We start from the raw sequence: 25,760 nt of genomic DNA on the forward strand, positions 1-25,760 counted from the left end.
GTTTCTCTACTTATCGTGCCTTAATCCAAATAAAAGCCAGTTCAGCTTCCACCAACCTGCCCACAAAGCTGTAGCCCAGCCGTCTTGAGTCCCCCAGAGCTATATTTACTTTTTAGAAGTTATTTCAGTGAGCGGCTCCTTATAGGTCCTTTCCGTCTAGTCCTCTTGATGTAAGCAGAACTGGAGGGGGGTGGATATCACAGGTATATCTAGGTCATGGGTGGGCAAACTAAGACCCGGGGGCCGGATCTGGCCCAATCACCTTCTAAAACCGGCTTGTGGACGGTCCAGGAATCAGCGTGTTTTTACATGAGTAGAATATGCCCTTTTATTTAAAATGCTTCCTGGAAATGGGAGTTTTTTTCTAAGTGTCCAGCTTGTCTCTTCAGAGTCTGGGCTTTTAAACAACTGATGCTCGAGTCTTGAGAACTGCTTGTGTCCACTGCATCTTTGCAAAGGATGGGGAGGAAATCAGAGTAAATTGACTGCCTCCAGTGACACCCCACCCTCAACAGCTCGGAGTCCTTTTAGCTGGCCTGCTCACTGCTCCATCAACCCTCTGTTGCTCTCCAACTAGCCAGGCAGGATTGCACCGTTCTCTGGAAGATCTGGCTGAATAAACTGTCCACATCACCACCCTGCCCCTTCCAAACTGCGATAAAAAGCTTTTCTGGCCTGTCCTTTGAGCCTCTGTCCTGCCTTCTTAATGCTTGTAATATGCCGCTTTGTAGTAACCCACCCAAAATTTTATTTTTCTATATTGTGTATAAACCCGCACTCTCACTCTCTCTTTCTCCCCCTCGGGAGAACGGGTGGACATTCATGAGCTTGTTGCGGCCAGTATGGCTTTATTAGAGAAAAATAAACGGAAGTGATTTTTGCTTTCCTCTTCTGCGAGATGAGTGTTTGGGCCCCAGGTGCGAGTGGGCATGGAGGCTTCAGCTGTGATTCCCCTTGGGGGGTTTTCCTTCCAATTCTACATTTCGTTGGTCAGGCAGGAGGAATGCTTGGCAGGCAGATCTGCTCTTGGCTTCCTGAATCGCAGAACTCTGACTGGAAGGGACCTGAGGGTCATCTAGTCCAACCCCCTGCAATGCAGGAACTGGAGTTAAAGGATCCCCTTTTTTCTGTGGAAAATGTTCTGCTTCACAGATTAATTAGTAACTGTGAATGCCAATTACAAATAAGTGTTAGACAAGCTGGCAATTTCTTTTTTTTCTCCTTTAGATCACTATAACGCTTTTCTGATTTTTCTAAGTGAGCCCGTTCAAATTTCCTGGAAAACCCACATCACTACCTAGGATCATTTTTCAGACACTGCCATCTCCTTCAAAAGATTCAAGAATTAGGAAATAAACCTTATTGTGGGTTTTGTAATGTAAATTTTAGACAAATGGCTGCCTAGTAAGCTACCCCTCTGGATTTCAGTCTGCAGCACATTGTGAAAGGATGCAGTATCTCCTAGTAGAAGCTTTAAGTTTTGCATCAATATGACAAAAAATTCTAATCTCAGCGATGAGAAGATGTATAATCTCTTGGACCTTTCCCAATTTTATTTGAACATATATTAAAAGGTTCCGTCACATTTTGAAAGATTCATTTTCCCCTGATCTCTGGCCGCCGCCCAGAGCTTCTCACACGCCCTTTGTTGCCCAACTGCATTGCAACAGCCCTGCTTTCCATGGGTCTAACTCTCCAGGAACTGTTGTCACCACCCTCCCACTTCCTCCTGCAGTCCCAGGAGAGAGAGAACCTGGAATGCACTAAAGCAATTGTTTTTAAAAGGGTTCTGGACTAGTGTCCCAGCACTCCTCTGCTCAACCTGTACCTTTACTCACCTGCCACGGAACAGCAGTAAAGTTGGGTGTTTTAATTTGTTAGAAGCTGCCCAGAGTGGCAGGGGCAACCTTGTCAGATGAGTGGCATATAAATAAATAAACAATTATTATTATTATTATTATTATTATTATTATTATTATTATTATTATTATTATTATTATTATTATTATTTAAAAAGGAACTGTAGTTAAAGGATCCCCAGCAGGTGAACTAAAAGGATGCAGGCAGAGGATGGCTGGGGAAGACTTTCCATTACTGGGGAGCCTCCATTATCCAGAGGGGGTTTGGCTTGGGGGGCCAGCAATTTGCAGAAAAGCAATTTCACATATAGAGGAGTGATTCTGGGGGCAGTGAAGCGACGCCAGTCAACTGAATTCTGCTGGATAGGTGGGGAATAATGTAAAGGTAAAGGTACCCCTGCCCGTACGGGCCAGTCTTGACAGACTCTGGGGTTGTGCGCCCATCTCACTCAAGAGGCTGGGGGCCAGCGCTGTCCGGAGACACTTCCGTGTCACGTGGCCAGCGTGACATCGCTGCTCTGGCAAGCCAGAGCCGCACACGGAAACGCCGTTTACCTTCCCACTAGTAAGTGGTCCCTATTTATCTACTTGCACCCAAGGGTGCTTTCTAACTGCTAGGTTGGCAGGCGCTGGGACCGAGCAACGGGAGCGCACCCCGCCGCAGGGATTCGAACCGCCGACCTTTCGATCGGCAAGCCCTAGGCACTGAGGCTTTTACCCACAGCGCCTCCCGCGTCCCTAGGTGGGGAATAACAACAGGTAAAATTGCTTTCTTGCTGCCTGGCCCTGAACAAACTAGACCGGGGGTCCCCCAAGTTTTGGAGGCCACGGCCGTCTTGGTTCCGCACCCCCAGGGCCTCCACTACGAAAAGCATGGTCCCAAATAGCAGTTTGCACAACCCATCGAGGAAGATAATCGCGCACAGTAAACATCTGAAACCACAACCATTAATTGCAGCATTTACTCAAAGCCCAGTTGAAGCCAGTTTGCTTATTTCAGCAAACTTAGCTGTGCGTATAGTTTTAATTACTCTGCTAAGGATAAACTGTTTTGCACTGTTCATTTGTTTGTTTCTATGTTTTGGCAATTCTTGGTTTTTATCTGTAAGCCGCCTTGAGCCCCGTCAGGGAAGAAGGCAAGGTATAAATAAATTTCCAGTAGTAATAGATGACCCAGCGATACCGGCTTTTCAAGGTCTGCTAATCATGTCCCCTCGCCTTATTTATTTAATGTGTGTGCTGCCCTTCATCTGTAGATCTCAGGATGGCTCGCAACATAAAAATAAAATATAAAACGCAAAATGCATGATTAAAACAAGGGGGAAACCACACACCCTCCCACCTGCAGGGGGCAGTGCCACCCAGTTTGGGGACCTAGACGGGGCTCCAGAAGAGACGCTGGACTGGGCTCCAGCCTGTAGGTGGCAGCAGAGCAACTCCTGGCCTCCCACCCACAAGATTCAGACTTTGCCAACGGGGCGCCCCCTTCAGGCGCTTTGCGGTACTGATGGGAGCACAGCCTGATGGGAGTTGTAGTCCACCTGGAAGGCCACAGGCTGGAGGTAGCCGGGTGCAGAGGACAAAAGACCTCATTGCAAAAGAGAAAACTTAAAACCCCAACCACATCCCCAGTCATTCCACACAGGACAGCAGAGGAGGTTTTTTTGTTCCAACTGAAGTTTATTGTTTTCCTTTAGAGATTTTTTTGCTTTTAAAAAACCCAAAAAACACACAAGTTTATTTGAATATATATATATATTTATGTATATATATGTATATGTATATAGGCACATAAAAAACCCATTGCTTTCTTTCTTAACTATATCACATTCCTGGTCTTTGAACTATGAATCTTTTTTGAAAAAAGAAAAAAAAAGTGAGAGAGGAAAGAGAATGGTTAAGAAAACACATCTGGGAGAGGAAGCGCCGTGTTTAAAGACAAGGCTCCAACAAGTGAACAGAACATCTGCAGCTCTCCAGATGTTGATGGGCTGCAGCCCTCAGCAGCCTGAGACAGCGTGGCCCAATGGTTAGGGACAATGGGAGTTGAGCAACACTGGAGGGGTGCCCACCTCAGACAAATGAAACAGGTGTCAGCCATGAAGAATGGATGAGCCTTGGGTCTCATCCTGCGCCCTCACCTCCCTGCTGCTCCAGAGAGGGCAGTGGTCTAGTTATGGGGTTGCCGAGGCAGGAGGCACATCAGACTGCCTCCCTCCTACCGCCGGAGCAGATTTTTAAATTTCAAAATCAGGAGGTTCTGCTGCAGGAAGTGGAAAACTTAAAATTTAAAAGAGAAGGGAGAAGAAAGTAAAAAATCTAGCACATCAGTCTGTGGCAGTCTAGCTCCCTGAAGAGCTACTTTTCCAGTTGCAGGGGACTGCTTTGGGGTTGGGGGGCGAAATCCAAAAGTCAACGCTCTTCAACCTGCCCTCTTAAGCCACGCCGTGGGTAGATTTCGCTAGGAAATGCAACTCATTCCTTTCGTGTCGGGAGCGGAGGGTCCGAATCTTGAACATGAAAAAGACGTTAAAAAGCAAGCAAACTGCAGCAGGAAGGTAGAGAGAACAAAACACATGTTTTCTGTGACGCGGGGGTTTCAAGACACCGTATGGCTTGCAAGAAGAAGAGATTCGCTCAGGGCATCTCTGGAAAGGCAACGGAGGGTTCAAGCCTTGGGAAGGAACAAACCTTCTCAGGCTACAGCTAAGCAGAAACAGGAGTTTTTTTGTGGGGGGAGAGACACACTCTTGCAGGGCAACCGGGCAACTTTTTCACCTTTGGGGACTCTCCCACCTTTACCGTTCCAAGCAGAAACAATGGGCTGCCTTGTTTGGCTCTGCCAGAAGCTGATCTGCCTGGGGGAACCTTCCCAGGAAAGTACCGCCTTGAAGGCTTGTTTGCCCTGAGGACAGGGAAGTGGGAGGCGAAAGAAAATAAGAGCACCCAACCCAAAGGCAGGGGGGCTGTGTAAAATTGGTCCCCAGCAACTGATGCAGCCCTAAGTCAGCCTCGCCAAGCCAGCGCTCTCCAGATGTTTTGGACTAGAATTCCCATCAGCTGGGAGTTGCGGTCAAGAGGGTGCTGGCTTGGCAAAGGCTCTCTAAGAAGTAACCCTGACCTATCTACAGAAAGGCAGCGAAACCTTAAGTTATCCGAATGCCTGAAGGAACACAGATTTCCTCCGAACAGCCAGCCGAAGCAGCTGTTTGGGAGCAGCCAGTTGCTGGCTGTTTAGAGATGGCTGCTGATGCGCTCGGCCGCTGCGCAAGCCTTGGGAAACTGAGGCTCGCAAAAGGGCGCCTGCGGGAAACGCTTTTGCAGGCAGCGAGACAATGCTAAAACCTGGAGGAAAATCAACACACACACAACTGGTCTCTGGGGGTCCCCCGCGCATGTGCACCCGCTTGCAAAAACTGGGGTGCGCAAAGGTCTTTTTGACAAAAAGCCACACATCCACAGACGCAGTTTGAAGGCCGGAGAGACGGCTCTCGCCTTAAGCCACAGAACCCGCCTTTTTGAAACGGGCGGGAGGGTGGGGGGTGGGATTAAGCGCAGCACCCCCAAAAACCCACAAGACAAGCGCCATGGGGGCGGGCACAAAACAAGCACGATCTGCGTCAGGCAGCCAGCGAACGGTTGGGATGGGCATTCTCGTTTCAAGCTCTTTATAACCGGAAAATATTTATACATAGAAAAGCCTTCGAAGGACGAGCGGGGTTTGAAGAAGAGGAGGAGGAGGAAGAGGAGGCGGTGGGTTGGGGGGCAGGCCTAGTCGAAGCCGTGCCACTCACTCTGCTCCGAGTCGTACTCCGCCTCGGCTCCGATACACTTGACCCCTTCCAGCAGCATGGGGGTGCCGTGGTGGCGGTCTGCAAGGCAAAGCAGAGAGGTAGTGAAGTTAGGAAATTTCAGTAGACAAACTTTGGTCAAGCTGAAGAAAAGCACTATGGGAAAACCAAAGGCCAAAGGATTTATGGGAAATGTATATCTGTTGCTTTAACTAACTGACTCTAGGAGAGTGAATACTTATCTCATGCATCTGCAGGAAGGAAAACTTCCAGGTGATTAGTGGTGATTTAACACCTGGTTACTAAGTGCTGCCCCTGTGTGAATCAGGGCTATCAAGCCTCATTACAGGAGAAAGGAGGATCTGCTGTGTCTCTGAGAAGTTTGGGAGGAACTCTTTGATCCCAAGGTTTTGGGAATAAACAAGCTTCAGCTGTCACGAGCTGAGTTATTATCCAACTCGGTGACCTTTGGTAAATTTTGAATTAATCAGAAATTCTGATTGGTCCTTGGGGGTCTGATAAAACGTGGGGTTTTAAGGATAAAAACCTTAGGAAAGGAGCCTGCAAGCCGGCAGCATCCATCCGCCCTTCTGCCAGATTCACCACCTTGTCGGCAGTCGTCATTCATATGCCTGTTCCTTATAATGAAGAATTCCTGTTGTCTTCTTGAGATGCGGATTCAGCTGAGAACTTTACGAACTGCCTTAACTTTTCTTGTGCCCTTGTTTTGTAAGTACCGGTACGTTTAGGTAGCGATGCTTTACAATGTTGTTATTTTCCTGTCTGAACCATATAAGAGATGTGCCTACTTTTAAGTATGTTTAATCTTGTTTTTTAAATAAATTTTAAAAGGCGGATTTTCCTATTTTGTTCTGTGTGCCTTTCTGGGGAAAGTCTGAATCCAAAGTCTGACCACTTAGCCTCCTACTGAACCTGTTGAATTTCTGCCTTTAATTTATGGAACCTGTTGAATTTCTGCCTGCAGTTTGTGGTGAAGCAATGCAGGGTGGGGCAGCCGACAACAAGGAAGAGTAACCTTCTCCCTTGGGTTATTATTATTATTATTATCATCATCATCATCATCATCATCATCATCATCATCATCATCATCATTATTATTATAAAGGGTCTGCAAAAATTGTCGGTAGGCAGAACTACCGATCATGCCTTTTGTAAAAGAAATTTTATTTTGGGTAGCTGGAAAATAACTTCATGCTCCACCTCGAGGGGGCAGTTATAGCCATCATGAAACCCACTCTATCATTTCCCTTTTATTATTTCAGCTCCTTTCCTGCGCTTATTAAAAACAGTGCCGCACTCATTTCGCCCTCTGCAATCTTTGCTTTGATCTCCTGCAGTCAAGGGATGGAGAGCAGCAATCGGAGTCCTTATCTCTGACGCCCCCCCCCCCCCCCCGCCTCCAGCAAACACTCATTAACCCGAGAGATAACTATTCCAACACACTGCAAGCGAGTTTAATTTCCTGAGCAGCGGAGGCTCTGCACCAGAGGAGGATATTAATTCAGGGATATATGGGCTCAGATGCTGAGAGGTGGCATGTCCCAGGGGCACCCGGCCGGTGTGTGGGTGCAGTTAAACAGGAGATTTATGCGTTAAAATGGGGGGGGCAGGGCGGGAGGCCAGGGCTGGCCCATCGACACTTGCAGAGAGAGGATGCCTAAGGATCCCATGCAACGTCACAGCAGAATAGAATAGAATAGAATTTATTATTTATACCCCACCCATCTGGCTGGGTTTCCCCAGCCACTCTGGGCGGCCTCCAACAAAGATTAAAAATACATTAAAATGTCACACATTAAAAACTTCCCTGACCAGGGCTGCCTTCAGATGTCTTCTAAATTTCATATAGTTGTTTATTTCCTTGACATCTGGTGGGAGGGCGTTCCACAGGGCGGGTGCCACCACCGAGAAGGCCCTCTGCCTGGCTCCCTGTAACCTCACTTCTCACAGCACGGGAACCGCCAGAAGGCCCTTGGAGCTGGACCTTTGTGTCCGGGCAGAACAATGGGGGTGGAGACGCTCCTTCAGGTCTACTGGGCCGAGGCCATTTGGGGCTTTAAAGGTCAACACTTTGAATTGTGCTCAGAAACGTCCTGGGAGCCAATGGAGGGCTTTCTCTTTTGTGGAAAAGTGGTGGGAGTCTTCAGGTCCTCCAACGGCTTCCACAGCCCCCCCAAAAAATGTAGGCTTGAGGAAGGGGGACACTTACCCATCACCCTGGCTTGCACGACCACCTTGATGGAGACTTTGTCATTGGTCTGGCTGTGCAGCACCATCTCCTCCCGCAGGACCCCTTCTTTGTGGGCGGTGTACTCGCATTTGATGTTGTAACCTGAGCGGCAGGGGGGAGACAAGAGTGGCAGGCGTCATCATATAACACCCCCGCGAGGATCACAGAAACGGCAGACAAAGAGGCAGAGGGAAGCATTTCCTTGACACGGCAGGTCATTAACCCGGGGAACTCCCTGCCACTGCTACGCAGAAGCTCAGCTGCAACTCTGCACATGCCCTGGGACTAGGCGACAGCTTTGGTTTTGCTTCAGACAAAAAATTGCTGCGGTACCGCAACATCACAAAGGAAGCACACAGGTATACAACCCGGGCGCAACTGGCATATATAGTTAAAGGATTGAGTCCTAAGTATTGGCATTGTGGTCAAGAGTTAGGGGTATATGCACATATGTGGTGGGAGTGTATTTGTGTAAAGGAATATTGGCAAAAGATTATAAAGGTTATTTCTGATGTATTCCAGGTTAAGATAGAAGTCAATAGAGAAATGCTTATCTCAGGAATACTGGGGAATAGTAAAACAGAAAGGAAAGAGCCATTCTCTGTTAATAATTCATTCTCGAATTGCCCCCCCTTAAAAATAATTGCCCCCCTGTAGGGCATGTGCCCCACCTTGGGAACCACGGATTTATATCGTACCCCTTTCCTCCAAGGAGCTCATGTTGTCATGCATAATTATAATAATGATGCTGGTGATGATAACACCAATAATTTGATTACAGTCGTACCTCGGAAGTCAAACGGAATCCGTTCCAGAAGTCCGTTCAACTTCCAAAATGTTTGGAAACCAAAGCACGGTTTATGATTGGCTGCAGGAACCTCCTGCAGCCAATCAGAAGCCCCGCCGAACGTTCGGCTTCCAAAAATAGTTCACAAACTTGAAATGTCACTTCCAGGTTGCAACGTTCGAGAGCCAAAACGTTTGAGAACTAAGCTGCTCGAAAACTAAGGTACATCTGTATTTGTACCCCACCCATCTGACTGGGCTGCCCCAGCCACTCTGGGCAGCTTCCAACATAATAATAATAATAATAATAATAATAATAATAATAATAATAGTTTATTTATACCCTGCCCATCTGGCTGGGCTTCCCCAGCCACTCTGGGCGGCTTCCAACAAAATATTAAAATACAGTAATGCATCAAACATTAAAACCTTACCTAAACATATATGAAAACACAATGAAACATTAAACAATGGTTTAAACATGGATCTCCCCCCTCCTCACTTAATCCACACAACAACCCTAGGAGGTAGGTGAGGCTCAGAGAGGCAGGGACCGGCCAGAGCTCACACCCAGCAAGCTTCACGTCAGGATTCGAACCCAAGTCTCTTCCCAGGTCCTCGTCTGGCACTCTTAACTGATGCTACAGCGCTCTGGTCAAAGCGGCAGGTCCAGGCCGACCCCCCCCCCCCAAATTACAGACCCCGCTTCTTCAGAGAGAGAAATTGGGGGGGGGCACCTCTTCTAGCTGATACAGGTGCAAAGCCAGGTGCCTTTCCTAAAAAGCCGTCAAACACTTTTAATAAAATATGCTTGCTAATTCAAGCACTCGCTCCACATAGGCGGGGAGGGGGGCATGATTGGGAAAGAAGCCCCCCCCAAAAAAAATCCCTCCAGCAATAGAAAAAAAAATGACCCCCCCTCAAGCTTTTCAGCAGAGCAAAACCTTTTTTATTTTTTTGTCACCGGTAATAATTTCGCTTGACTCAGAGGAAGATAAACACAGTCATTCATCTGGGGAGGGGTGTAATAATTTGGTGCATTCAAGGGGAAGGTTTCCAACGATCAGGAAAAATGCCTAATTTCCGCACCTGAACAATGACGGGACTCGCTGGGCGTGGGAACAGCGCTTTGAAATTTTTCACAAATGACTCGCCTCCTACGTGTTAAATCGGCAAAGCTGGAGGGGTGTATTTAAAACTATAAGCCATTAAAGAACACATTAATTTGGGGAGCGGGGCAAGGGGTTTGCCTAAAGATAGAGGCAATCTTTCAATAGGTACCTGAGGTTTGGAATATAGAGGTCTTTGGTAGAGGGAAGGATCTCACCATAATGGTTATTACACCTTATACGATGTGGGGTTTTTAATAAACCAAACCTAGCTTTTCCTACTGGCATGTTAAAAAGTCCAGGGAATTTTTTATATTGGCATTAATTGCCTTTGGGCAGCTACCAGCAATTCAATTTACCCCCACGCTCAAAGAGAGCAGTTCCTTCGTCTCCTTCAAGCCTTCTACTCTCCTCCTGTGTGCTAAACCTTGCACTCATAGGGTATAAGACCCCCTTGCCAGGGGAATTAAAATGGTAATAGGGGTCCTGCAGCCGCCAACTCACACCAGCCCCCATCTTCCAGGCCAGGGATCCTGGGTGATGGGAATGCACAGAATTGCAGAGTTGGAAGGGATCACATTCACCCAGTGCTTTTCTAGTTGCACTGGCTCCCGGTGGAGTACAGGATCAGGTTTAAGGTGCTGGTTTTGACCTTTAAAGCCCTATGCGGCCTAGGACCCACGTACCTACGGGACCGCCTCGCCTGGTATGCCCTGCGGAGGACCTTAAGGTCCACAAATGACATTTTGGAGGTCCCAGTTCGCAAGGTGGTTAGATTGGTCTCAACAGGGCCAGGGCCTTTTCAGTACTGGCCCCAACTTGGTGGAACGCTCTGTCACAAGAGACCAGGGCCCTGCGGGTCTTGACATCTTTCCGCAGGGCCTGCAAGATGGATCTGTTCCACCTGGCCTTTGGTTTGGACTCAGTCTGACCCTTATGTTTTCCCTCCCCTTATGGTTTTGATCTATGGGCTACTTTTAAAATGAGGCTGCATTTTAACCTGTATTTTAAATTGGGTGTTTTTTTCTATTATGTTTTTATTGTAATTTTACTAGTGTTAGCCGCCCTCAGCCCAGCTCTGGCTGGGGAGGGTGGGGTATAAATAAAAATTATTATTATTATTATTATTATCATTATTCTTCTTATCATCATCATCATCATCATCATCATCATCATCATGCAATGCAGGAATCTCAGCTTGAGCATCCATGAAAAAGGGCCACCCAACTTCTGTTTAAAACCCCCCAAGGATGGAGAGTCTACCACCTTCCAAGGGAGTCCGTTCCACTGTCAAACATCTCTTACCGTCAGAAAGTTCTTCCTGCTGTTGAGCCGCAAACATGGAAAAAAAATACACAACTGCAATGTAAGAAAATAAAAGATAAAAGCACACAACCAACCTCAACACCTTCCACATCCATCACAGCAAGATCTAAAATAAAGACAGCGCACGAACTCTCCTTGCTTGGAGGTTTTTAAGCAGAGGTTGGGGGGCCATGTGTCACGGACACTTTAGCTGAGATTCCTGCAATTTCAGGGGGTTGGACTAGATGACTCTGGTGGTCCCTTCCAACTCGATGATTCTATGAAACAAAACACCCCAGCCCACAAGTCTGCCCTTTATCATGTCGGTTGCCCTCCTCTGACAGCTTGTCAATGTTAGGAGCGTCCTACTCTCGTGTAGGACCCTGGCAGAGACACATGCCCAGCTGGCATGTTCTCTCCCTCCTGGTCGATCGTTCGGGAGCATCAAAAGCTTCCTTCTGCCTGAACATCACAGCGACCGATGCCAAAAGGCATTAGCACGCTTAGGGATCCTGCAGAGTATTCGCAGTTTGCATAACAAATTCAGTAGCACAGCATTTGGGCTAATACAGTCATACCTCGGGTTACAGACGCTTCAGGTTGCGCGTTTTCGTGTTACGGACGCGCCAAAACCCGGAAGTACCGGAACAGGTTACTTCCGGGTTTTGATGCTCACGCATTGAAAAAAGTCATACTTTGTGCATGTGCAGAAGCGCCAAATTGCAACCCGCACATGCGCAGACTTGGTCTGCGGGTTGCGAATGCTGCAGGTTATGAACATGCTTCCTGCACGGATCACACTCGCAACCCAAGCATCCACTGTATGGACTTAACAGTCAATATCCTCCTTAAACGGTGGCACTCAGAACTGGACACGGTACCCCAGAATAGAGTCAGAATACAGAGAGGAACTATTGCTTCCTTTAATCTGGACACTAGACTTCTGCGAGACTTCTGCGGATGCAGCCTTTATTCGCAGTAGACTTTTTCTGCTGCATCACACTATTGACTGTCGCAAGCCGTAATTACAGCAGCATGCCCATCGTCAGGACGGATGGGGTGCCTGCGGAGGAGAATGCACATATCGCAAGGACATTTAAGGGGTGCCCCATCGGTGCATCTCGACCCCTTGCTTGGCAGACCAGAAGGACCCTCCCCGGCCTCGGAGGAGCTGGCTGCCAGCCTGGAGCTGTTGCCACCAGGACGGGTGCCCAACTACAGCCTTGGCCATCTCCAAAATGGGGGGGGGGGTGGATGGAGAAAGGCGTTGCCGCCTGCTGCAAGCCAGCCTTCTGAAAAGGGCAGCGCATCACCGAGCAAAGTATTCCTGGCACGTCCGGAACACTCTGCAGAAGATCAATGCCTTGACTCAAATGCCAGAGGGCTGCCTCTCTGTGCCAATCAGAGGCAGCCCTGTGCGGCAGGTGAAATGTACGGCGCACCCTTAATCCATCTCAGAAGGGGTGGAAATGCATGCGTTTTGTTTTCTCGCTGCAAGAAGCCACAGGGCGGGGGGAGGCAGCCAAGAGATAAAAGGAGCAGCAATGTTTGAATCACTGCATGGTAGAGGTGGAAGGGGCCAGAGGGGGCATCTATTCTAGTCCCACCCCCAGGAGTTTGAGCTTAGGAGTCGGAGGGGGCTCTTCCTTGCTCCCCCTTTCAGAAAAAAGAGACACACTGCCCAGACTTGCCCCCCCCCCCCCGGGGAGGTTGCCTCTGTGACTTCACCCCCGGAGGCACACTCCACTGTCTCTCAAGGCAGACAGATGCCAGCTTCTTTATGCTGCATACAGCTAAACCGTGGAACTAGCTGCCACAGGAGGCATTGATGGGCACTGACTTTGTTGTTGTTTAGTCGTTTAGTCGTGTGACCCCCTGGACCAGAGCACGCCAGGCACTCCTGTCTTCCACTGCCTCCCGCAGTTTGGTCAAACTCATGCTGGTAGCTTCAAGAACACTGTCCCACCATCTCGTCCTCTGTCGTCCCCTTCTCCTTGTGCCCTCCATCTTTCCCAACATCAGGGTCTTTTCCAGGGAGTCTTCTCTTTTCATGAGGTGGCCAAAGTACAGTCATACCTCGGTTGAATGCGCTTCAGGTTGAGCGTTTGCGCCGCGGCAACCCGGAAGCAACGGAGCGTGTTACTTCCGGGTTTCGCCGCTCACACATGCGCAGGCGCTCAAAATGATGTCACGTGCATGCACGGAAGCGTCAAAGCGCGACCACGCACGCACAGTCGCGTCTTATGTTCTATTCAGGATGTGAACGGGGCTCCGGAACAGAGCCTGTTCGCATCCCGAGGTATTGGAGCCTCAGCTTCAGGATCTGTCCTTCCAGTGAGCACTCAGGGCTGATTTCCTTCAGAATGGAGAGGTTTGATCTTCTTGCAGTCCATGGGACTCTCAAGAGTCTCCGACTTGGATGGTTTTAAAAGTGGCTCAGACACATTCTTGGAAGGGACGGCTACTCACGGCTCCTATCCATGCTTTGCCCTCCACAGTCCGAGGCGGCAATGCTTCTGAAACCAAAGGAGGAGACAGCGCTCTGGGTTCAAGTCCTGCTTGCAGGTTTCCCAACGGGGCAAACGTTCAGCCAACGTTAAAAACAGGAGGCTGGAGTACACGGCCCACCAGGCTGATCCAGGAGACCCCTCTTATGTTCTTCAAACGCCTGGAGGGCACCAGGTTGGCGAAGGCTTCTCTGAGCACACCTCTGGCAGCAACTCTTTCAGGGAGTGAGGAGCCTGCGAGGGGTGGCTGTGTTTAGCGGCTGTGAGCTGCTGGGTGCATCTCAACATGCCGCCAAATTCCCTGTCGTCACAATCCTCTTCCATGTAGCGTATCATTAGTCACCCTCCGAGGCTAAATATAAAAACAAACTCAGGAGTTCCTGGACAGGATCCATCATTGCACAGAAGCCAGAAGGCTTCACGATCTTGAATCCTTCTACCCCGTTTGAGTCACGACTGAAGAGAAACCTCCACAAATGGAAGCGTCTCCTGTTTTCTCAACGAATGCATTCTCCCAGCGCAAGACGTCTACTTGTTTTTCAAGGGGGTAACTGGGAAATAAGCAAAACGGGATTCGGCATATAGGTTAGGGCTGCAATCCAGTCAGGATTTTCGGGACATAGCTGGCATCCGGGCGGAATTTTCGGAAGTTGATTAAAATATCGGGGGGGGGGGGGACGGGACTGGGAGTGTGGCAGCTCATATCGAAAGTGTTGATTTTGGGGGTGAATTTCTGAAAAGTAGCTAAAAAACATGAAGATTTTGCAAAAGCAAAACAAAACCCTGAACCCCCAAACCCAACAACTTTTGTGTCCGGATTTTCCCTTCTTGAAATATGGCAACACTAATAATATACATTGATCTAATCTTTTATCATGTTGCACTTTTACAGGGTCCCTTGCAGACATTGCTGCTTGCTTCCTGTATAGGGAAGGGTTTTTTTTTATTTAAAAAAATGTTTAATGTTTTATAATGTTTTTATATATTTTGGAAGCCGCCCAGAGTGGCTGGGGCAACCCACTTAGATGGGAAAGGGGTACAAATGATAAAATTATTATTATTATTCCTTCCAAAAGGAAGACACCAGAAGAGAACCAGCCTCTTTCCACTCATATACCCAACATGACTTGGCTGGAGAACTGTATTGCAACGCTGAGAGATGCAAAAATTTCGAAGGAGGGAGGCTCCTTGCATCTTGTTTTGTGAAGAGCCAATTACCGTATTTTTTGCTCTATAAGACTCACTTTTTCCCTCCTAAAAAGTAAGGTGAAATGTGTGTGTGTCTTATGGAGTGAATGCAGGCTGCGCAGCTATCCCAGAAGCCAGAACAGCAAGAGGGATTGCTGCTTTCGCTGCGCAGCGATCCCTCTTGCTGTTCTGGCTTCTGAGATTCAGAATATTTTTTTTCTTGTTTTCCTCCTCCAAAAACTAGCTGCGTCTTATGGTCTGGTGAGTCTTATAGAGCGAAAAATACGGTATGTAAGGCCCACCTTTCCACGCAAATCGAATCGAATTCCTCTCCCCTTCGTGAGTTACACAGAATAATAGTAACTTACCTATACCCTTGCCCATCTGACTGGGTTTCCCAAGCCACTCTGGGCGGCTTCCAGTACATATTTAAAAAGATGCACAGAATCAGAAGGCAGATGGGTTCTGCTTTGCCACACTTGGGACCGTGTGTGTTTTTGTGCGTGAAAACAAGACAAGGCCCCAACAGCTGAATCATTCATTCAGTTTGGTTAAAGGTAGAGGCAAAGACTGAAAAAATGAAGGCACAAAGAACAGAAAATAGAGGGGAACCAGAGGTTGGAAGAAATACATTCAGAAGAAAACATTGAGTCTATACTGGCTGGGACTGATGGGAGTTGTAGTTCAACAACATCAGGAGGGCACCGGGATGGCAAGGGCAGCTTTTCACCCTTAGGTAAAGGGACCCCTGACCATTAGGTCCAGTCGCGGCCGACTCTGGGGTTGCGGTGCTCATCTCGCATTATTGGCCGAGGGAGCCGGCATACATCTTGACTTGTGGCCAGCATGACTAAGCTACTTCTGGCGAACCAGAGCAGCACACGGAAACGCCGTTTACCTTCCCGCCGGAGTGGTACCTATTTATCTACTTGCACTTTGATGTGCTTTTGAACTGCTAGGTTGGCTGGAGCAGGGACCGAGCAATGGGAGCTCACCCTGTCACAGGGATTCGAACCGCTGACCTTCTGATCGGCAAGTCCTAGGCTCTGTGGTTTAACCCACAGCGCCACCCGCGTCCCTCTAGACAAGCTTACCCAGATATTTAATCTGCTCTTAGTTTATTGCGAGTTTTAAAACTGTTTTGAGCTTACTAGTATTTTAACTTTTCGAAGGTCTTAAATGGTCTATTCTCCTTACTGTCTTCCCTGCACCTGATGATCTCAGATGTGCGAAGGCAGGTGGTTGTGGTTCCCCTTTCCACCCTTAAAGGACGATGTATGGCAGGCATCTATCTACCGGTAGATCACTGGATGTCTGTGGTAGATCACTGGCTCCTCCCCAGAGAAGCTCCACAACTTTGGCTCCCCTGAAAAAAAGCTCAAAAACTTTTCCCTGCACCCCTTAAAAAACAGGGCTTTCCTTCCTAACAAAAGCTCAACAAGTTTGACCTGAACCCCCAAAAAGGAGGTAGATCACTGCTCGTTTTTAACTCTGTGAGCAGATCACATGTCTCTTGGGAGTTGGCCACCCCTGATGTATGGTATTGCCTTCCCAAATGATCCAAACAGATCCAAACAGATCCAAACAGTCAGCCATTGGCCTCGAAAACAAATCACTTCCACCCTCCAGTAAAGGCCACCTGAGCATCTCTTGATGGCTCTTCAAGGTGCAGATAGGAATACAAAGAACTACTCAGCAACACAATCTCCTTGGCCTTGTCTGGCGCAAAGCACCAGGTACCCCTAGCTGAGCAAAATGCACGATAAAGCATAAAAACGTAATTTGAGGCTTCAACAAGGACTAGAACCCCCAGGCGCCTTTTATCTGATTTGGCCATCTTTTGTGCCCCACACAGCGGAACCGTCATTTTCGAGGCAGCCCTCGTCACAAGGCCTGGCAGATCCAGAACGAGACCTGATAATCTGACAGCGCTGATAGTCTAGTTGTTTTAACCCGTGTGCACTCATCCTGCGCTCCTCTTTTATGGATTTGCTTTTAACCTTTTGCTTTTTGCCTGTTGCTCTAATTGTTCTCTCCGTTTTATGCCCTTTATAAAACAAAGCAGAAAGCTTTACAATAAAAAGATAGCAAGCGACACAACCCCTTGCACAAAGCATCGGGTGCCCCTAACTGAGCAAAATGTGCAATTTGCATAACAGCAAAGCTGGCCCCATATATTTTGGCAAGAGAAAACGGAAGGGGAGAGCGAGCGAGAGAAAATTAGCCGAGTGACTGATTACTCCGCAGAGATCTGGCAATTCCAGAGGGGCTGGAAGAGCACATCTTGTGCACTTCTGGGATCACAACACATCCAACCTGCCACGGATGACGCAGCCGAAGCCACTGCAAAGATTGCAGAAATGATCTAATTATCCAATTCTGTGCAGAGAGCAGACCTGCACCCTGTTTCTGCCGCTGCAACAGCAGGGAGAGATGCGAGCCGAGCCGTTTTGCCAGCAGCTGCAAAGAGTAAACATGCAAACCGATGACTCATCTTGTCACATTAAAACTTGCGCACCAAAGTGGCCTTCCTTTCGCAGAGCACGGCAGGATCCCTTGATAATTAGAAGCATCTCAAGGAAATTGGGGTCGGAAAGACACAGTTTCGCAGAGCACAAATCGCTAGGTGGCTCTGCGTTGCCTCCACGGTTCAAGGCAGGAATGATTCTGAATCCCAGTTGCTGGAGATTTCTTCCAGTTTCATTCCCATTCCAGTGGGAAGAAGGGAGAGTTGCTATTGTGCTCATATCCCTCTTGTGGGTTTCCTACAGTTGGCCACTCTGAGAATGAGATGCTGGACTAGATGGGCCGATGGCCTCATCCAGCAACCTCTTCTTATGTTCTTAGACGCAACGGAGTAGCCTTCCCCAACCAGATGTTTTCAGCTGCTGCTCCAAGCTGTGCTGGCTGGGGGCGATGGGATCTATAGCCCCAAACATCTGGAAGGCAGCAGGATGCTACAAAGGAACTTTAATAATAATAATAATAATAATAATAATAATAATAATAATAATAATAAATTTATTTATATCCCGCCCTCCCCAGCCGAAGCCGGGCTCAGAGCGGCTAACAACAGTAAAATAATACAGCATTCTAAAATCAATTCATTCTAAAATCAAATTAATGGCAACCATTGGGCTAGAGTTCTGTGAGGATCACCAAAGGAGGAGGTCAGACTGTGCCTTGGCCAAATGCCTGGTGGAACAGCTCCATCTTGCCAAATCCCGCAGGGCCCTACTCTCTTGTGACAGAGCATTCCACCAGATCAGGGCCACGGCCGAAAAAACCCTAGCTCTGGTTGAGGCCAGGCTATGTGGCCCAGGACCTCCAAGATGTTTTTGTTTGAAGACCATAAGGTCCTCCGTGGGGCATACCAGGAGAGATGGTCCCGTAGGTATGAGGGTCCTAGGCCGCATAGGGCTTTAAAGGTCAAAACCAGCACCTTGAGCCTGATCCTGTACTCCACCAGGAGCCAGTGCAGTTGGTATAGCACCGGGTGAATGTGATCCCGCAGCGAGGACCCCGTAAGGAGTCTCGCCGCGGCATTCTGCACCCGCTGGAGTTTCTGGGTCAGTCTCAAGGGCAGCCCCACGTAGAGCGAGTTACAATAATCAAGCCTGGAGGTGACCGTCGCGTGGATCACAGTGGTGAGCTCAGGGCGAGAGAGGTGTGCCTTCATCAGCCAAATCTGGTTCAAGGGACATCCTGGGTTCCTTATGTTGCTTACTTAGTTAAATGCACAGCCTGTCCTGTCCTGAAGAAGAAGGGAGGGCACCAGTACACAGAGATGGATCATAGGATTGTAGAGCTGGAAGGGACCCCAAGGGTCATCTAGACCAACCCCCTGAAATGCAGGAATCACAGTGAAGGAATCTCTGACAGGTGGCCATCCAGCCTCCAGCGAAGCCCAGCGAAATGGGTTCAAATGGCACCGGATGTGGCCTTGCTGGGTTGTGTCTCATTGATGGCATCCATCTCTCGAGCGAGAAACAATGGAGTGCACCTCTGGGGCGCTGTCTCATGAGACCAGGGCCCTGCAGGATCTGATTTCTTTCCGCAGGGCCTGTAAGACAGAAAAGCCAGGGAAGTCCCCAAATAGGGGTTCCATCACAGAAGGAGAAAGGAGAAAGAGGGGAAGGGGATCAAGTGGATTCCAAGCCAAAGGCCAGGCGGAACAACTCTGTCTTGCAGGCCCTGCGGAAAGAAATCAGATCCTGCAGGGCCCTGGTCTCATGAGGCAGAGCGTTCCACCAGGCCGGGGCCAGTGTTAAGAAGGCCCTGCCTCTGGTTGAGGCTAATCTGACTTCCTTAGGGCCCGGGACCTCTAGGGTGTTGCTATTTATGGACCTTAAGGTCCTCCGTGGGGCATACCGGGAGAGGCGGTCCCGTAGGTACGAGGGTCCTAGGCAGTGAAGGGCTTTAAAGGTCAAAACCAGCACCTTAAACCTGACCCTGGACTCCACCGGGAGGCAGTGCAGCTGGAAAAACTCCGTGAGGACCCTGTGAGGAGCCTCGCTGCAGCATTCTGCACCCGCTGGAGTTTTTGGGACAGCTTCAAAGGCAGCCCCGCATAGAGTGAATTGCAGAAGGCCCTCGGAGCTGGACCTTGGTGTCCAGGCTGAACGATGGGGGTGGAGACGCACACCTGCCACCCCCACAAACCCCGACCTACACCCTGCTTCAAGCGAGAGATAATCCCAAACAGGAAGACAAGGCTCTTTCTTCCCAGCCGGATTCTGCAGGCCAGCCTGCGCTTCCCAGATCAAACCTCCCTCGCATTCCACCCGGCTGGAGAAAACAAGCGGGCCCCTGATCGCTCACATCCATCATCGGGTTTCTCCACCCTACACAGCTTTCTCAGAGGCTGCATGTTTCCCGCATCCGGTCTCCTGCGGGCACAGCACGCCCAAAATCGTAGGCTTCAACAGAGCAAGACAACTTCTCACTGAGGAGCAGTAAGACACCCAGCAGCGTCTCTCTTGCAAAATGCCAAAGAAAGAGAATCTTGTGTTGTTCCTCCCCAGGAAAGAGGCGTGCGAGAGCAACCCGTAGGACATAATGTCCCGGGGAAAACAGTGTTTGCAATGCGGGAGGTTGCAAACCAAGCTGAAAGGCCCCAAAACCTGTTGTAAGCAGAGTCAGGCCCCTTAGGAAGTTGCCTTATAGCCAGGTTGCCTTGGTCTGGAAACCCAGCCTTATGAGGAGCGCTTGAAGGAGCTGGGTGTGTTTTGCCTGGAAAAGAGGAGGCTGAGAGGAGATGGAAGAACCATCTTCAAGTATCTCAAGGGAAGATGGAGTGTGGGGGGGGGGGGTAGGAACCAGTCAATTCAAGTTACAGTGGTACCTCGGGTTAAGAACTTAATTCGTTCTGGAGGTCCGTTCTTAACCTGAATGAATGAATTTTATTATTACGGTCATAGACCAGTTCCGGGTCACTTACAATATCAGGAAAATCATAAAACACAACAGGAATACATTGAATTGCAATTGGGTATAACAGAGACAATTCAGATATAGTGGCAGTTTAAAATATATATATATTAAATCACTAAAAGATAACCTAAAATTGTCATTTAAAACCTTAATCATTTTGGTAGTACAGCTTGTTCCCTAAGTTTTATGGCAGTCGCACAGAATTTGGCCACCCTTAGCGTGATCTCCAGATCCTTGTCCTCTACCAGGGATTTTAGACATTGAAGTTCGGACCCATTTGGATATTTTTGTATAACAGGAGTGATAAATACTGAGTGTATATCCCCGTAGAAACGGCAGCCTAACAAGACATGAGAGACAGTTTCTACCTCCATCAAGCCATAGGGGCAGACTTGTTCCACGTCCGGTTTACCCTCGAATCTGCCCTGCAATGAGGCAGATGGCAGCACATTGAATCTAGCGAGGGTAAATGACTGTCTATATTTGGGTATTGTTCTTAACCTGAAACTGTTCCTAACCTGAAGCACCATTTTAGCTAATGGGGCCTCCTGCTGCCGCCGCCGGAGCACGATTTCTGTTCTCATCCTGAAGCAAAGTTCTTAACCTGAGGCACTATTTCTGGGTTAGCGGAGTCTGTAACCTGAAGCGTCTGTAACCTGAGATACCACAGTACAAGAAAGGAGATTCCGACAGAACATCAGGAAGAACTTTCAACAGTGAAACAGTTTCCCTCAGAAGGTGATGGAATCGCCTTGCTTGGAGGATTTTAAGAGTTTGGGTGGCCATCTGCCATGGATGTTTGAGCTGAGATTTCTACACTGCAGGGGGTTGGACTAGATGACCTTTGGGTGCCTTTCAACTCTGAGATTCTATGAGATATGGACATCCTCTTCGTGGCCAACCAGAAGCCCATTAGGGGAGGCCCGCAAGGAAAATCCAAGCACAAGAACACTCTCCCCGCTCGTGATTCCTAGCGTTCCCTCTGACCGAGTCAGACCATTGGTCAGCACTGCCGATACCATTGGCTCCCAATTCTTTTCAGGGCACCTCCTGCTTGGCTCCATGAATTCGTCCACAGTGCCCTGCTTAATCTTACAAACCGCTCTCAAGTTGCCTCTTGCCTTTTCTGCAAAGTAGGAAGTCCCAGAGAGGAATCGTTCCACCTCCTTGGTCATTTTAGTAGCTGTTTCCCAGGTTGCACTGAGCCTTTTCGAGCTACACAACATCCCTTTTGAGGCAAGTCAGCCAGAACTGTACCTTGTACAGTGGTGCCTCGCAAGACGAAATTAATTCGTTCCACGAATTTTGTCGTCTTGCGATTTTTTCGTCTTGCGAAGCACGGTTTCGGGAAAGTTTTGGAAAAGCTTCAAAAATCACCAAAGTCTTCAAAAACCTCAAAACAGGCTACCACACCGCGTGCTATGAGTTGCTCCTCGAAGTCAAGTCGCAACTGTATTAACGGTGTTAAGAAAAAGGAAACAAACTTGCAAGACGTTTCCGTCTTGCGAAGCAAGCCCATAGGGAAAATAGTCTTGCGAAGCAACTCAAAAAACCAAAAATCCTTTCGTCTTGCGAGTTTTCCGTCTTGCGAGGCATTCGTCTTGCGAGGTACCACTGTATATTCCAAACGCGATCGCAGCACAGATTCGTACAGAGGCAAAGTCAGAACCAAGAGGGGAAACACTGGGTGTGTGTGTGTGTGTGTGTGTGTTTTTAAGAGGATCAATAAAACAGGTGGAAGAAGACTGGAAGAAGTTTAAGGAATATTTGAAAAAATATGTTAATATTTAAATCTTAGAATAGCTTTGGAACTGGATTTAGGCTGTAGGGTTAGAAGTAGAAGACAGTGTATTTTAAAATAGTATTATTTGTAAGTGATAAAATGTGAAGGTTTTTATGGTTAAAGTAAGTGCGATAAAAAAAATGGTTAGAAATTATGATATATGTACCGTATTTTTCCCTCTATAACACGCAGATTTTTCCTCCTAAAAAGGGAGGGGAAATGTCTGTGCATGTTACTGAGCGAATGTGTGGTCCCTGGAGTCGATTGGGGCAAGTGGAGGCAAAAAAAATCAGGCAAAAATCAAATCGCGCCTCTCGGAGAAGGGAAGCCTGAAAAGAGGAAGCGGCTGCTTTCCTGCATTCTGCCTCAGGGTCTTACTGCCCACCCTCCTCTGTTTCCTTGCTGTGTTTGCTCAAACGGAACAAAGAGCAGGGAAAGCCCCTCCCCTCCAGGCAAGCAGAGGGGAAAGAGAGCGTCCTTCATTCTAATTCCTCTCCGTGAAAACATGCAGGAGGGAGAGAGAGAGAGCGCGCAAGCCGGCTGGCTTGGGTGGGTGAGTGGGGGAAAACTTTTCCCTTCCTTTCCTCCCTCCCGTTATACCCCTCTCCTGCATTCTTAGCCAGCTGCTTCTCTGCACACCCCTCTCGTGCTCCTTTTCCCTTCTGTGTTTTTCCTTCCCTCCCCACTTAAAATGTGGTTAAAAAGCATGGATCCACATGGATCCTCAGGATCTTTGCATTGGGTCAGCCCAAATTCACCATCAGAGCACATAGCATGTCCATGGCTACAGCCTGCCCCCCAAAAATCACGCACCCACTGTTGCCTGGGGCTGCAATGGTGCAAAAATGTGGTTAAAAAGCATGGATCCACATGGATCCTCAGGATCTTTGCATTGGGTCAGCCCAAATTCACCATCAGAGCACATAGCATGTCCATGGCTACAGCCTGCCCCCCAAAAATCACGCACCCACTGTTGCCTGGGGCTGCAATGGTGCAAAAACGTGGTTACAAAGCATGAATCCACAGGGATTCTCAGGATTTTTGCATTGGGTCACCCCAAATTCACCGTCAGATCACATGTCTGTGGCCACAGCATGAAGCACAAAAATGATACATCCACTGTTTCATTCAGAATGTTTTCCCCTTGTTTTCCTCCTCTAAAAACGATGTGCGTGTTATGGTCAGGTGCGTGTTATAGAGCGAAAAATACGGTAAACTGCTAAAGATGAGGCAAAATGAAAATCAGATAGGGGGGACTTGGGGAAGCTCACCTAACAAGGTTTAGAAAAAAATAAGGATAATACAAGAATCTGTTTGTGTTGTTTGTTTTTCTGTTTGTGTTGTTTATTGGTGTTATAAAATGATTATTATTTTTTTGAAAATAAAATAAAACCAAACAGGGTTTTCAGGACATAAGGAAGAGCATTTTAAGAAACAGAGAATCTCAAAACCACAGGAAAGTATCCCCTTCAGATACACCCATCATCTCACAGTGCGGAAGGTGATGCAAGGCAGAAAGACCTTACCTTCCCTTGCAGGCGCTATGCTGGTCACGCGGAGATTCAGGTTGGCCAGCTGAGCAGCACAGACATCCTGCCCCAGCCGCTGCACAAAGGGCAGGTGGAAGGTGATCTCGTACTTGTGCAGGATCTTCAAGAACCCAACCTGGAGAAGGAGAAGGGGCAAGGGAACCAAGGTACCACTGTAATAATAATAATAATAATAATAATAATAATAATAATAATAATAATAATAATTGCACAAGTGCATTGCCGCAAACTCAGAAGTGACAGGAAGGGGGGGGGGCGCTCCACAAGATGACCCAGAATGCAACCCCCACACAAATCAGGGGGTGTCTAATGCCATTATAATATTGTCAAGTTATACTTCAAATTCCTTTCCTTATACAGTGGTACCTCGGGTTAAGTACTTAATTAGTTCTGGAGGTCCGTTCTTGACCTGAAACTGTTCTTAACCTGAGGTACCACCTTAGCTAATGGGGCCTCCCGCCGCTGCCATGCCACCACCGTACGATTTCTGTTCTCACCCTGAAGCAAAGTTCTTAACCCGAGGTAATATTTATGAGTTAGCAGAGCCTGTAACCTGAAGCATCTGTAACCTGAGGTACCACTGTAATCCCTAGAGTGGAGTCTGCCTTCTTCACAGCCCCCCCCCCCCACAGTGGGTCTACATCTTCATCGAGCTATCCACTGGGGCCCCCAAGGTCTCGTTCCTGGTCCATCACCTCCAGTTCAGACCCCATGGGCGAATATGCAAAATTAAGATTAATTACCCTGCATCGCTGTGCCCTCATTGACATGAAACTGCATTTCCTGCTTTTCCACCCATTCGTTCCGTTTGGAGAGGCCCTTCTGGAGCTCTCCACAATCTCTTTTTGTTTTAACGGCCCTGAAGAACTCAGCAACAATTTATCCTGACGCACAATGTTTTCAGGGACGCCCACACAGCAGTTGGCTGTGAACCCTCTGCGACTCATGCACACCAATGTTTTCTGTGGCACCCCCGCAAAACACCACCATCAACAAAACACCGTCGTCTCGTACAAATCTGGATTTTACCCTTCCCACTGGCTTTTCTTCCTGATTGGATTTTCAGGGGAAACGTTGAACCGGGATTAAACCGGGGCGTGCGGGTTGCGTTATACGGGACGGCCTTTTGCTGAAGGCCATTGGCAAGAAGTTTACGCCCAGATTTGAGGCCCCTGATGAAACAGGCGGACTGGAAACAGGGTCAGTGAGAGAGCCAGCCTGGGAGGGTGTAAGGCCGGCAGCCCTCCCTGCTTGCCTCTGAGCGGAAACACATCACCCGGTTATGGCAGGTGGAGAGAGCTGGATGCACGGCACATTAGGCGTAATCGCGCAATTACATCCGAAAGGCAGAAACTAGGCATAATTTATATAATTGCTTCGAGCGCAGAGCTTGGCTTCCCAGGGCAAATGATTTGAGGCAGCGAGAAAGGGGATGAAGACGTCTTGGGCTGCGGTAAGACTCACACGGTCCTTTTTTTAAAAAAAAAAACAAAAACGGAACGGCAGGCGATGAGAACACAAAGTACAGTGGAGCCTCCGGATACGAATTAAATTCGTTCCGGGGATCCGTCCACAACCCGAAAAGTCCATCGGCAGAGGCGCCGCTTCTGCGCACAAGCGCAGCGCGATTGAGCGCTTCTGCGCACGGTGCTCAGATCGCTTCTGCGAATGCGTGCGCGGTTTGCAGCGTTCATAAACCGAAAGTTACGTATCCAGAGCGGTACGTAACTAGAGGGTCCACTGTAGTGCCAATGGGAGCTGTAGCCCTAAATATGTGGAGGGCACCAAACTGGCAAAGAACGGGCATCTTCAGCCAGGAACCCCCAAGGGGGGACGCTGAGGATCATCTAGTCCAACCCCCTACTCTGCAGAATTATGCAGCTGTCCCTTACAGGGATCAAACCTGCAACCTTGGCGTTATCAGTGCCATGCTCTAACCAACTGAGCTATCCAGACATAGGATGTGAATCAGACGCAGGCCTGGTTAAGGCCGCTGAAAGCTGGTTCCTGCATAAAAAGTCCGGAAACCAAGGCTTTTGAGGAAGGGATGAGGGAGTTGGGAGTGTTTAGCTTGGAAAAGTGGAGACTGAGAGGAAATAGGACAGGCATCTTCAAATACTGTATCTGAAGGGCTGGATCCATGGAAGATGGAGCAAGCTGGCTTTCTGCTGCTCCAGAGGACCCAAATCAATGGATTC

At 48.5% G+C, this 25,760-nt stretch overlaps 1 protein-coding gene and 1 long non-coding RNA gene across 3 annotated transcripts in view; one reads left to right on the top strand and one right to left on the bottom strand.

Annotated features, from left to right (window-relative positions):
• Positions 1-65: 65 nt before the first annotated feature.
• LOC144328828 (uncharacterized) lies at positions 66-6,512 on the top strand. Its single transcript, XR_013394113.1, has 2 exons — positions 66-2,226; positions 2,602-6,512. It is a non-coding gene; the product is annotated as an uncharacterized LOC144328828 (long non-coding RNA).
• ADISSP (adipose secreted signaling protein) overlaps positions 3,607-25,760 on the bottom strand; it is a 67,649-nt gene continuing 45,495 nt past the window's right edge. Inside the window, exons 4-7 of one of the 2 annotated variants that reach the window (XM_028744442.2) lie at positions 23,539-23,677; positions 7,881-8,003; positions 5,654-5,731; positions 3,607-4,369 (exon numbers count right to left, since the gene is read on the bottom strand). In XM_028744442.2, coding sequence (XP_028600275.2) covers positions 4,335-4,369; positions 5,654-5,731; positions 7,881-8,003; positions 23,539-23,677 — 375 coding nt within the window. In that variant the 3' untranslated portion in view covers positions 3,607-4,334. Of the gene's footprint in view, positions 4,370-5,510; positions 5,732-7,880; positions 8,004-23,538; positions 23,678-25,760 lie in introns of those variants that run through there. The other variant, XM_028744444.2, reaches the window with a different exon arrangement.

The sequence above is a fragment of the Podarcis muralis genome, chromosome 9 (assembly GCF_964188315.1).
Source record: "Podarcis muralis chromosome 9, rPodMur119.hap1.1, whole genome shotgun sequence".
Taxonomy (NCBI): Eukaryota; Metazoa; Chordata; class Lepidosauria; order Squamata; family Lacertidae; genus Podarcis; species Podarcis muralis.